Genomic DNA, 12681 nt, shown 5'->3' on the forward strand with positions numbered 1-12681 from the left:
GTGTTAAGAGATTTAGAGAATGAACTTACAGTTATAGGGGGAAGGGTGGGGAAGGGGGAGTTAGGGAGTTTAAGACTGACATGTATACACTGCTATATTTAAAATGGAGAGCCAGCAAGGCCCTACTGTGTAGCACAGGGAAACTCTGCCCAGTTCCGCTCTGCGGCAGCCTGGAGGGGAGGCGAGTTTGAGGAAGAATGGATACGGGCCTAAGTACACACTTTGCTCTGCACCTGAAACTGTCACAACACTGCTAACAGGCTACAGTCTCATACAAAATAAAAGTTTGTCTTTTTAAAAGGACAAAGGTTAAAAAAAAAAATAAGAATTAAAAACCAGTGTTTCTTTTGTTTTTAAAGGTACAATTTACCTTTTTTGGCCAACAGTGGGTCCCTAGCACTGTGCTGACATTAAAAACCATTATCTCGGCTGTGGGTGAAATTTCCCAGTTTGGGGCAAGATGTGGTTTGTATTTTTTAAATGCATCTGATTTAAGATGATGCTCATAAAGAGCCTACTATGGACTGCATTGCATCCCCTCCCCCAAGGAAAAATTCATACGTTGAAACCTAAATCCCAAATGCCACTGAATTAGTAGCAGGGCCTTTAGGAGGTAATTAACATCAAGTTAGGTCTTAAGGGTGGGGCTCCCATTCAATAGAGCTGCTGTCCTTTAAGAAAAAGAGGCCTCAGGGCACCCTATGTCACTGGAAGGTATGGCAAGGAGGTGGCCATTTGCAGCCCTGGAAGGGAGCTCTCACCAGACACCAACAAACTAGTGCCTTGATCTCGGATTTCCAGTCTTCAAAACCATGAGAAGATAAATTTCTGTTGTTTCAGCCACCCAGTCCAGGATATTTTCCTATGACAGCCTGAGCAGACTCACATGGAGCCACAGCGCAGATGTTTCAGAAGCAGGGTGGGATAGCAAAATGGACCTGCCCAGTCTTCATTCCACCCAGTGATCACTGGAATCAGCAAAAGACGAGCTCGCCTGGAAAAGAACCTGAGCCAAACCTGGGCCCCGATCAGCTTTGGAACATCTTCCCTCTTTACTTTCTAGGATAATTGTGCTGATTCTGGCATATTACTAATCCCATTTGGAAAGCTGATCTCCTGAAAGTTGGGTATTAATTCAACATAGATTATTTTCTTTCCAGAAAATCTAAGCAATACAAGTGTGTGTTTGGAAACACATTAATAAAGATAGCATTCCATCCGTCTTACAGGTTGAGTGTGGCTCATATTCACAAGAGACCGAAATCTCTTTTGAACCAAGAGTGCAGGAGTGAGATCCAAGGCTCTTCCATTGAATTCATGGGACAAAGGGTCCTCAATAGAACTCAGACAGCGCAAGTACAACCTGCAGAAAACCACCAACAACCCTAAGGACTCACTGATCAACCAAAAGCCTGGTTCCTCTGAATCTCCCCGAGAAGTCTGTGAATACACTTTTGGATCAGAAAGAATGATAGAGCATGGAATGGACAAAGATCCTGCAAGGGAAGAATGCGTGAGGGAAACTGCCCTGCACGTAAGCAGGAGAGGCTGGGGATGGCACTGCCCGTTTGCAGCCTTGGGCCCGCAAAGAAGCCATTGACTTGTTCTATTCCCATCAGTAGTAAATCTAAGACTCCAATATTGACAAAAATAGGGCTATTTAAAGAACAAATGAGATCACTTGTAAAAAGCGTTCTGTAAACTGAAAGGCAATACACACATACGATACAGGTCTCTCTGGAATTTTGTGTTAAACTATTCACTAAAAATGCAGCTTAAAAAAAAAATCCAGCTCTGGCTCTAAGGCTCTAAGGCCTTGCTTCTTTCTTTGCTGTTACTGTTGTTGTTTAGTGGCTAAACTGTGTCTGACTCTTTTGCCACCCCCATGGACTGTAGCCCGCCAGGCTCCTCTGTCCATGGGATTTTCCAAGCAAGAATACTGGAGTGGGTTGCCGTTTCCTTCTCCAGCAGATCTTCCCGACCCAGGGATCGAACCCGAGCATCCTGCATTGGCAGGTGGGTTCTTTACCGCTGAGCCACCAGAGAAGCTCTGCTTCTTTCTCAGATGGGTTTAAATACCCAAAGAGAGCTGTGCGCCAATGGCCAATATGTGCTAAAGTATTCCTGGGACACTAACCGTTTCTGTGCCAGGCTACATCTGCCCACCCACCTGCCCCCTCCACCCCTACTCCTGGTGAAAAGGCGAACAGATGGAAAACAGTTTGCTGGAGGCTCTGGAGAGCTGGGAGCTTGCAAGGAGTTGGAACTATCAGTGTCCTTCCTGATACCTCATCAGTTAGGGATATTATTATCTTATTGTTACTTGTCTTTTGCCATCTGTAGCTTAGAAGAGTGCTGGATAATATTCCATGGCATCCATGGGCCACATTTTCTTTTCCATTCCTCTAATGATGGACATTTAGATTGTTGCCATGCTCTGGCTAGTGTAGATAGTGGAATATTACTCAGTCACGAAAAGGAAGAAAACTGTGCCGAGATGTGCATGAATCTAAAGACTCTCACACAGGGTAATCGGAAAGAGAAAAACAAGTATCGAATAGTACCACATATATGTGGAATCCAGAAAAATGGTATGGATGAACCTATTTACAAAGCAGAAACAGAGACAGAGATGGTGAGAACAAACATACAGACACCAAGAGTGGATGCGGGGCGTGAGCAGGGAGCTTGGAAATGACACGTATGCACGATTATGTATAAAGTAGATAACCAATGAGAACCTACCGTGTACCACAAGCAACTCTATCAGTGCTCTAATGGGAAGGAAATCCAAAAACGAGTAGACAAGTGTGTGTATATGCGTAGATGATTCACTTTCCTGTACGGCAGAAACTAACAACCTTGTAAAGCCACTACATTGCAGAAAAAGAGCGCAGAGGCCCTCTTTGATCCATCCTTGTATCCCTACATATATTCAGCAAAAGGTTTTTGAGCCTCCACTGTGGGCTGGGCACTTCCCAGAGCCTGGGGCTAAGACAGCGAACAGGGCAGGGAACATTCCTGCCTGTGGTGCCCACCCACTAGCCAGGGAGGCTGGCATCAAAGGTGACACATGAGCAAGTAAGATGGTTTCAGCTCACGACAAGTACCAGGAAGACGGCTGAGCCAGGGACACCTTGGAAGTGACAGGCTCAGGGAACAAGAGGCGAGGGCTTTCGATGCGACAGGGAAATCCCTGTGAGCAAGGTGTCGTGTGGACTGAGACTGACAGGACAGAAAGAAACCAGCCACGCCAACACACGGCTGTAAGCCACGGACAGTGCAAGAGCAAAAGTCCTGAGACGGGACGCATCCGATCTACCTGCGGAACAGGAGGAAGCCAACGTCAGGTCAAGGGGAAAGCTGAAGAGACGGGGTCAAAGAGGTCATGTCAGCGGCCTCCCGGCAGAAGGATGGACGGGAAGTGAAGTGCAGAGCGGCTAAGTGAGCAGCCCAAAGGCACACAGCTAATTACTGAGACGGCTTCTTTTAGAAACGAATTCTTCTGCCCCACAGCTCCGTTCTTCACACCCTGATGATATGCTTGCCTCAAGCTGTAGGGATAGTGTTTGCTGATCTTGTTGGTTTTTAAAAAGCTTACAGCATACACAAAAGCAGCCGGTCAATCCCAATTTTCAGAAGAACATCCTCAAGAAGAGATCCCAACCATTTTAAATGCAGCTAAATTCTACTCTGAAAGCCAAGACTTAGAGCCCATCTCCTTCTGCAGTCACCGTGTGTTAAAGGCTTAGCTTTACAAAGACGGAGGAAGGCCAAAAGCTCACCAGAGCATAATCGTTTTACACTTAGGTCTTATTTCTGCACCTAAACCTCTTGACAGTGTTTTGCTTAATTCACCCAAGTGCAATCAAAACCAATCTGTTCTCAAACCACCTTCATTTTGTGCTATTTAGTTGTCAGGTAACAGGGCTGTGAGCAAAACATAATTACAGCTTCCTTCCACAGTCTGTGAGCAGAGCCACCTGATGGTGCAAGCCTGCTCACACCTGGCGGCGGTTCACTCGCCCGGTCGTGTCCAGCTCCTGCCACCCGAGGACTGTAGCCCGACAGGGCCCTCTGTCCACAGAATGTCTCGGGCAAAAATAGTAGAGTGGGCTGCCATTTCCTTCCCAACCCAGGGATCTAACCCAGGTCTCCCGCATTGCGGATGGTCTCTTTACCAGCTGAGCCACCAGGGAAGTCCCCTTCATACCCTGATTCTAAGGAACTGCCCCTCCTCATTTCTGTTATAACACTAGATTCACCTTCATCTCCCCCTTGCCAAACACGTTCAGTCTATGTAAACCCTAGAGAGCATATTAAAGCAGAGACATTACTTTGCCAACAAAGGTCCATCTAGTCAAGGCTATGGTTTTTCCAGTGGTCATGTATGGATGTGAGAGTTGGACTATAAAGAAAGCTGAGCACTGAGGAATTGATGCTTTTGAACAGTGGTGTTGGAGAAGACTCTTGAGTGTCCCTTGGACTGCAAGGAGATCCAACCAGTCCATCCTAAAGGAGATCAGTCCTGGGCGTTCATTGGAAGGACTGATGCTGAAGCTGAAACTCCAATACTCTGGCCACCTCATGCGAAGAACTGACTCCTTGGAAAAGACCCTGATGCTGGGAAAGATTGAAGGCGGGAAGAGAAGGGGACAACAGAGGATGAGATGGTTGGATGGCATCGCCAACTCGATGGACATGAGTTTGGGTGAACCCCGGGAGATGGTGAAGGACAGGGAGGCCTGGCGTGCTGCAATTCATGGGGTCACAAAGAGTCAGACACAACTGAGCAACTGAACTGAACTAAAACCCAAACTTCCAAAGAACAGACCCAATGCCTGTCCCGTGACCAGGGACTAAGCCTCTCCCCCAGGGGTGGATGGAGAGAGAATGTTTGGTTAGATGGGTTAATGGAGAAAAGGATGAGGTAGAAAGACTGACTTACTGCCTCCCTGCCCTCCTCCTCCTTCCCCACTGCCCCCTCCATCTCACCTTCTTGTCTTCTTCCTTGGAAGAAGTTTCTCCAATCCCTGAGCTCTGGGAACCTCACCAGGTAGGAGACAGAGGTCCCAGTAACATAAGGGACAGACAGGAAGAGTGTTTAGGGGCTCATATTTTAATCTGACCCACTAGCTATGTGACCTCTGGTAAGTTACTCAACCTCTCTGTTTTCAATTCCCTCACCTATAAAATTAGGATCATCTCTTGCTTCTGTGGGCTTCCCTGGTGACTCAGTGGCAAAGAATCCACCTGCAATGCAGGAGACTCAGATTTGACCCCTGGGTCGGGAAGATCCCCTTAAGAAAGAAATGGCAACCCGCTCCAGTATTCTTGCCTGGGAAATCCCATGGACAGAGAAGCCTGGAGGGCTACAGTCCACGGGGTCGCAAAAGAGACAGGACAGCGACTAGACAACAATAACTTCCTTTGATGATTAAAAAAAAGAAGACTGAATAAATGAAACTTCTGGTTAAATAATAATAAATAATTTAATTAACAATCTAATTAATCATTAATAAATGTGCACTAGTTCTATACTGGTGTGATATATGGCACCGTCACATCCGACTCGCCCCCTGCCTTCACCCCCTGGCTGGGAAAGACGACCGTCACCCACACCTCCAGGAACAACTGTGCCCCAAGTCAGAGTATATTATTAGAAGGCAGCTCCGTGGTGTCCCGAAGGCAATCAAGTGTCAAGTGGGGACAATAACACTGTGCCATCAGATAACTATTGTGAGCATAACTATGAAATTCCGTACATCAAACACCTGGCATGCAATGATTGCTCATTGAATGCTGTGACTTTTATTATGGTCTTTTCATTTTTAGCACCGTTGGTTGTGACCATAGGTGCTACTTGCTTGCTTCTTCACTGTTTCAGGCTCTAAAATATGGGATTCAACTGTGTTTATCACTGTGACATAAATAGGTAGAAGGATGATTATATAGAAATGCATTTTAAAAGCCATGGCAAGCTTCACAAAATCAGCCCTCCCTATCAGAGCTCCTTGAAAATCCTGATCTGATATTTTAGACAACGGCCCACTTGACCCACCTCCTAAATGACTCAGGGATGTCTCCCACTCACCAAGTCCTGGGCTGAACTCAGGAGTTTTCCCTCAAGACTGGTCCTGCCCCCGCTCTTCCCAGTCACTCCAGCCACCCCACTCCACACTTGATTCACACGAAGCCTGTGCCCTCCCGAGCTCCCCAGTCCATCCATGGCTCCATCCCCACGGCCACCACCCCGGTCCACTCCACTACTGGGTCTGGTCCCTCACACCCACAGGAGCCACATAGCACTTGCTTCAAAACTTAATGCAGATCATGTCACTTCTCAGCTTGAAACACTTCAGTGACTTAAGATAAAAACTACTCTCCAACCCCCAATCCACAATTCTCCCCTACCTGCAACAACACCAGACTTTGGGGTCTGAGTCTACCAGCCACGCCTCAAATCACATGCTCTCTTGGTCTCTGCTCCAGCCATGGAAACCTGCTTTCAGTTCCTCAAATACACGTGTTCCCTCTGCCTCAGGGCCCTTGCACTTGCTCTTTCTTCTTCTGCAAGTTGCCTTCTTCATTAGCCAATCCATCCCTACCTATCCTGCAGGTCTCAATACACATGTCTGACTATCTTCCCTGACCACCCATCTCCCCTGGTTCTTGTCAGTCTCTTCCATCAGACGCTGTCTTAAACCCTTGTTGCTCTTTTTCATGAAACATACTGGAATACAGGGAACAACATATAAACTTGTAATTATGCACTTCCCTCTGCAATGATTGATTTAAGTCTCACCATAGACTCCAAAAAGACAGAGCTTTTTGTCTGTTCCATTCTGACTGTATTTCCTGCACCTGGGACAACATTTGGTTTGTAGTAGATATTCAACGAATATGTTTTGAAAGGATTCCTCCCCCCCCCCCAAAAGAAAGCAAACAAACAGACCGAAAAAGGCACAATTCCCTATTTCCAGAGATGGAGAGAGTAAATAGAAGGTCTGGGTTGTATTCAAGATAGAACAGCCCTGGTGTTGAGAATAGGCAATTATCTCCTCACTCTGTCTTCGAGAACCCCGTCAATTCCTAAGACGTGTCCTCAACAACGACTGGGTCTCCTCTTCTCCAAACAGAAAAGAAGAAATGCACTCGTAATAAACACACACACAGATACACACACATCAGACAAATTTCAACCCCAACCCGCACAGAGGCGTTGTCTTGCCCAACTCAGCCTTCGGATGAGCTAAGAGAAAGGCTCGGCAAAGGCATGACAAAAGCAAGAGTGTTCTTGTCAAAACTGGACAGAAGGTTTCAACTTGCTCGGCTGGCAGAGGGATCGCCCAGGAGCAGCCTTCGGATCTGTATGCTAACTAGAGACGCCGCGACCCTCCGCACACACGAATCTGTCCAAACCGCTCCCTTTTGAGTCCAGGGAACACTGCCCAGCGTTGCTAAGAGCCTGTACGCTACTCTACTCGGGCCGGGGGCACACAAAGCGCCCCTCCCCAGCCCTCAGCAGCCCTACCCTTCTGGAAAACCACCCTCGCTCCCCCTTCTACTCCCATCGGAGCCAAACTCGCCGCCTGGTTTGGTGGTAAGACCGAGCAAAGATCGGGAAGGCCCCGAGGGGCGTCATTATTCCGCGTGCCCCAGAGAAGGGCCACCTCCAGGGGCTGCTGCTGCGAGGCGCAGCCTCTCCTGCTGCCAGGAAACCCTTCCCGCTGGGGACACCCCGGGCTGGCCGGGGAGCTCCAGGTCCAGGAGAAGGCACCCCACCCATCTTTGCCAGAGACAAAGATCACGAGAAACAAAGGAGACACACGCACACACTAACACACACCAAGTCAGAAGCAAACACCGACACTTGCTGCAATCTCAAGCCAAACAGCCCGCCTGGTGTGCCTTTAGATAGATGCAGAAACAGTTCAGCAGGGACAATGTTAGGGGATAACGGCAGGCGCGATCCGGGCCCGGCACCCACGCGGCCTCCGCCCGCCTCCCACCCCGCTGCAGTCCCCAGGCGCGGTTTCCAGCCTCCGGACACACGCCGCCAGGAGCCTGGGTGCTTGCACTCCGGGAAGCGCGCGCACACGCCAGGGATGGAGGCAGGGCCAGCGCGGCCAGAAGTAGGAAATACCAACCTTTAGGATCCCAGTTCACCTGTTTTCTTGGAGTCTCGATTGGAAATTTCATTGCTCCGTTGCCCAGGAGGGGAGGGAAAGGAAAAGAATTGAAATAATAATAAAGTCCTGGAGCTTTACCAGCCTCGGTACTGCAGTCCAACAAAACAGTTTCCGAGGATGGGGGAGCCTCGGGCTGGCTCGTGGAGGAAGCCCCGAGAAAGACTAGAGCAGCACTCTTGACTGAGGAGCCAACGGGAGGCTGTTTGGGTGTTTGCACCGGTGGCGGGGCGGCCGGCAGCCCCCCGCCCAGGGTAAAAGGAAAAGTAAGACCCGCGAGGGGTGGACGGACAGGGAGACTCGGGCAGAAGAGGGAGACACGCGGCTTCGCAATCGCGGGGCCGGCAGGCGTGGGGCAGAGCCGCCGGAGGGCGGGCGCCGGGGAGAAGCCCACTGCAGTGTCACTCCAGCCCCCCGAAGGCGTGTGCTCACACACTCCCGCACGCGCGCGCACACGCACACTCGCACACACCCGGACGGCCGCGCGCTCCGGCGGGCACAGCCGCCTCGCTCGGCCGCGCGGGGCGCACAAGCCCCACCCCGGCCGCGGCTCCGCGCCCCCCGGGCGACGCCCCCCACTCCCCGGCCGGCGAAAGCCATTGGGCCGAGGGCGGGCGCGGCGCCCCGGAGCCTCCCCGCCTCCCGCCGCAGATGCCGAGCCACGCGGGAGGGCGCGCCGCGGACGGAGGCGCCCGGCCCCCGGCGCCCGGGCGGGGGCAGCGGCCGGCGGCGGGAGGCGCCCGGAGACGGCGGGGAGCGGGCAGCGGGCGCGCGGCTACTTACTGGCGGGGCCGGCGCGCTCCGCGGAGTCGCCGCGGGAGCCACGCTCGGCCGCCTGGCAGGCACTGTAGGCGGCGGAGGCAGGGCCGCGGCGGCCGCTCCGCAGAACGCGGGCTCGGCGGGGACTGCCTCTCTCCGCGTCCAGCCCGGGCGCGCCCCCAGCTGCGATCCTCACTTCGGGTGTTCCCTCTGGCCCCTCACCCGCACCCCGAGCCCGCGTCCCCGGCGCGCTCCGAGGAGGCCGGTGCCAGCCCCGAGCCTTTTGTTCTGGGGCCGCCCGGCGTCCGCCGCGCTCTCTCCCCGCCCGGGGAAGCTCGCTCCCCAGGCACAGCCGGGCCCGGCCCCAGTTACCTGCCGCCCGGCCGGGGCCGCGGCTCGGAGCCCCGGGAGGGGCGGGGCCGGGGGGGCCCGGAGGGAGGCGCCGGGGCCCCTGCGGAGAACCGAGCTGCCAAGACTTGGCGGCCCCGGGAGCCCGAGGGCCTGGGCAAGGGAACCCCAGGATTGTCCCCGGAAATTAGCTGAACCTGGCGCCCTCCCCCGGACCCCGAACACCACCCCCCGCTTGAAGCCGCCCCGGGGCTCGCGGTGGGACCTCAAGTCTCTAGAAGAACCTGGTGGTGCTGGGATGCTCTTGAATGAGCTACTCCAAGTACCAGTATCTATAATGTTTACAAATTACTTTGGATGCCTAGCGACAGAGACTTGCAAGCAGTAGATGCTCAATAAATACTAAATGAAGGCCTGAACTGCAGGCAGTAGTGCTACAACAGGACGGAGTTCAAGTTCCTGCCCACTCACTGTCCATTCTAGGTATATCTCGACCCCTGCTAGGGGCCGTCACTATGCTAGGTGCTGGCGATATGACAAAGAACCAGCTTGACATGGACCCTGCCTTTACAGGGCTTACCGTCCAGTGCCATGAAGTCGGGTTAGATCGTTGTGGCCTTTACTTAAAAATAAAAAAGAAACGGACTTATTCCCCAGTCTGCCTTTTGTGTCACTAACTGCCTGTTGGAGCGTTTGCTCTGGGAATGCATGCCTCTTTAGGGCACCTTGAGACTTCTGGGGAGCCCTGTGTCAGCTGGCTCTTTCTCATCATCCATCTCCTGCTGTCAACCTCCAGGTTTCTGAGTTCCAGGCCAAGAGCCGCGGAGCTCACCGTCATCGATGGGAAGGGTGGGTAAGTGCTTTGTCACTGACCCGACAGGCGCGGGGAAGCTCTCTGCAGACCCAGCTCAGGAAAACTGTAGCGATCTGATGGCACTGCTCTGACTTAGACCTTCAGGCAGGTGTAGTTTCCTCGGTGCTTCAGAGCCACCTTCTCTGGAACTCCCGTTCCGCACTTTGCCTCCCTCTGCTAGGAGGCTGAGAGGATCCGTGAGATTGGGAAATAAGACAAACGAAAAATTGCCCCTTCCCTGACTATGCCTCCAGCGTGTGCCCCTGCTCAATCACTTCTAACTCTCTGCGACCCGGTGCCTCCAGAGACACCAGTATATATGTAAATTCTGCTCCGGAACCCAAAGGGAACTGCTTCTAAGCTCCTGCGCCAGCCTTCACAGCCTCCTCTGTCCTTGCCTCCTCCACTGCTCCTGGGCTGAAGGGCGCCAGTCCAGTCACTGCAGTGCATTACCTGCATCCGAGTCAGAGAGAGGTCTCCACGGAGAAAAATAGTCTGTGTCCTGAATTAGAGGGAGGAGGGGAGGCAAGACTGACATTTATCAACTGCCCCTTCACCTTCTCATACTTCTCCCCATCTTCCCTACATCACCTCCAACTGGCCTCACCTTGCAGATGAAAAGATCAACCCCCTGGGAAGTACAGGAGCCCGCCCAAGGTCACAACACAGAGATTCAGACCCGAGGGACCTGGGCCTTGGACCCGTGACTCTGACCCTGAAGCTGTCACATGGGTACTTTGGGTTAATGAAGACCTGAATGCAATAAGTTTCGAAGACTCCAGCCCCTCCGCCTTTGCAAAATGACTTGGACTAACTTGGTGACCTGGGATCTATTATACATCAGGGAATTAGTTCACTGTCCAGGGCAAATTTGCATGGCACGAAATGCAGCCTCAGGGTACCTCCTTCAGTCAATCAACAAACGTTCATTGAACACCCCCGTGTGTACAAGACAGTTGGCAGGTTTTTGTCTGAAGTTATTTTGGCCCCTGGAGAATCTTCCCCAGAAAAGCATCAGCAGAACAATAGCAGTTTGGGGTGGACATGTTGGGGTGAGGTTGCAGAATCAGGGATCCAGAGTTCCTGAGGTCGATAAAGACTTGCGCTAGTCTTTGGCTCTGAGGATCATCATCCCCCTTCCCAACCTCTGGGGCTTCTCTCACCTCCACTTTCATTCTCCCTTCTCAGAATGTATACAAAGACAAGTTTTGCGGGGGGTTGGAATCTACCAGAATCAATGAATTCATGAATTAATCCCAGTACCCCTCCCGTAAGTTGCCTGAAATCAAGCCCGACCCCTGAAGTGCGCACTCGGAAAGGACTGCGGGGCGGGGGCCGGGGAGAGGAGCGGGGGGTGAGGCGCCGGGAAGGGAGCCCCCCTCCCAAGAAAAGCAACTTGGCGCATTAACCGTTTGTGCTCCTGCAGTTCCCTTCCTTCGCCTCCAGTTCTCCCCCTTCGTCACTACAGACTCGATGACACTCACCCCAAGAAGGAGGAAAGAAGTGGTCGGCGCAGAGAAAAAGCATCCGAAAGAGGCGCCGTGCCAAGCGGTTCCCTCGCCTTCGGTGCCGCGGCGACTTCCATGGCTACTGCTGCGGGCGGGTTAAGCCTGGCGGAAAGGGGCCGCCTGCGGTCCCTGCGCTGGGAAGACTAAGCATCGTGGCGCCGGGGCTCCCCGCACCCGCCGAGCCCCGCCAGCGGCCCCCGCGCCCTGGTCGCGTTCGGGGGTCAAGGGCGCGGGTCCCTGCCCGGGGACGCGTTCCCGCGGGCCGCCGGGTCGCTGCAGCCCAGAGCCTGCGAGAGTTGCGGCAGCGGGTTATTGGATGCCGCGTGGCCCGGCGTGGAAGGGAAGCTGGAAAAGCCCAGTCATTTCCCGCGAGAAAGTTTCCCGCGAGTTGGTGGCTCCGTTCCCCCTCCCCGCCGCAGCCCCGGGCGGGTTGAGGGCGGAGGGGCGCTGCCTGCCGCGGGGAGTCCGCCTCTCCAGCGCCTGGCAGAGGACAGCTCCGCCGGCGAGGAGCTGGACCCGGGATGCCGGGAGGCGCAGGGACAGTCCCGGACAGCGAATCGCAGCTTGCGGGACGCCGCTCGCTGCGGGTTCGGCCAGAGGAAGGGGAGGAGGACGGATGTGGTTAGAATCTACTTCGAATTCACGGATAATAAAGCGCATTCCTTATTCTGCCTTGGATTATCTCCCTTTGGCTTCCCCCTTCCTTCCCTGAGGTCCTGAAGAGATCCCCATCTTCCTTGACTTTCCCCACTCCCAGACATGTCCAAGTCCTCTTCTCAAAAGAACTGCAGAGAGATTTCCAAGTCATTTTGTGAAAATAGTTCCCCCCACCCCCACCCCGGCCCCTTCACACACACACACACACACACACACACACACACACACACACACACACAACCCCAGTGGAGGTGGAGACCCACTCAGTGGTCAAACTGATAGGATTATGCACTGAAGTTAAACTGCTCCACCAGGTCTGTTTTCTTTCACCAGCAAAGTTTCCACGTTGCTCTCAGCATGTAATCAT

At 53.0% G+C, this 12681-nt stretch overlaps 1 protein-coding gene across 4 annotated transcripts in view; it reads right to left on the minus strand.

The window, feature by feature from the left end:
• The window catches only part of KCNK10 (potassium two pore domain channel subfamily K member 10), a 153684-nt gene extending 141486 nt beyond the window's left edge, over positions 1 to 12198 (minus strand). For 2 of the 4 annotated variants that reach the window (XM_070469743.1, XM_070469740.1), the window contains exon 1: positions 8151 to 8691. In XM_070469743.1, coding sequence (XP_070325844.1) covers positions 8151 to 8202 — 52 coding nt within the window. In that variant the 5' untranslated portion in view covers positions 8203 to 8691. Of the gene's footprint in view, positions 1 to 8150; positions 8692 to 8972; positions 9446 to 11633 lie in introns of those variants that run through there. The other 2 variants (XM_070469741.1, XM_070469742.1) reach the window with 2 other exon arrangements.
• Positions 12199 to 12681: the final 483 nt, after the last annotated feature.

The sequence above is a fragment of the Odocoileus virginianus genome, chromosome 6 (assembly GCF_023699985.2).
Source record: "Odocoileus virginianus isolate 20LAN1187 ecotype Illinois chromosome 6, Ovbor_1.2, whole genome shotgun sequence".
Lineage (NCBI taxonomy): Eukaryota > Metazoa > Chordata > Mammalia > Artiodactyla > Cervidae > Odocoileus > Odocoileus virginianus.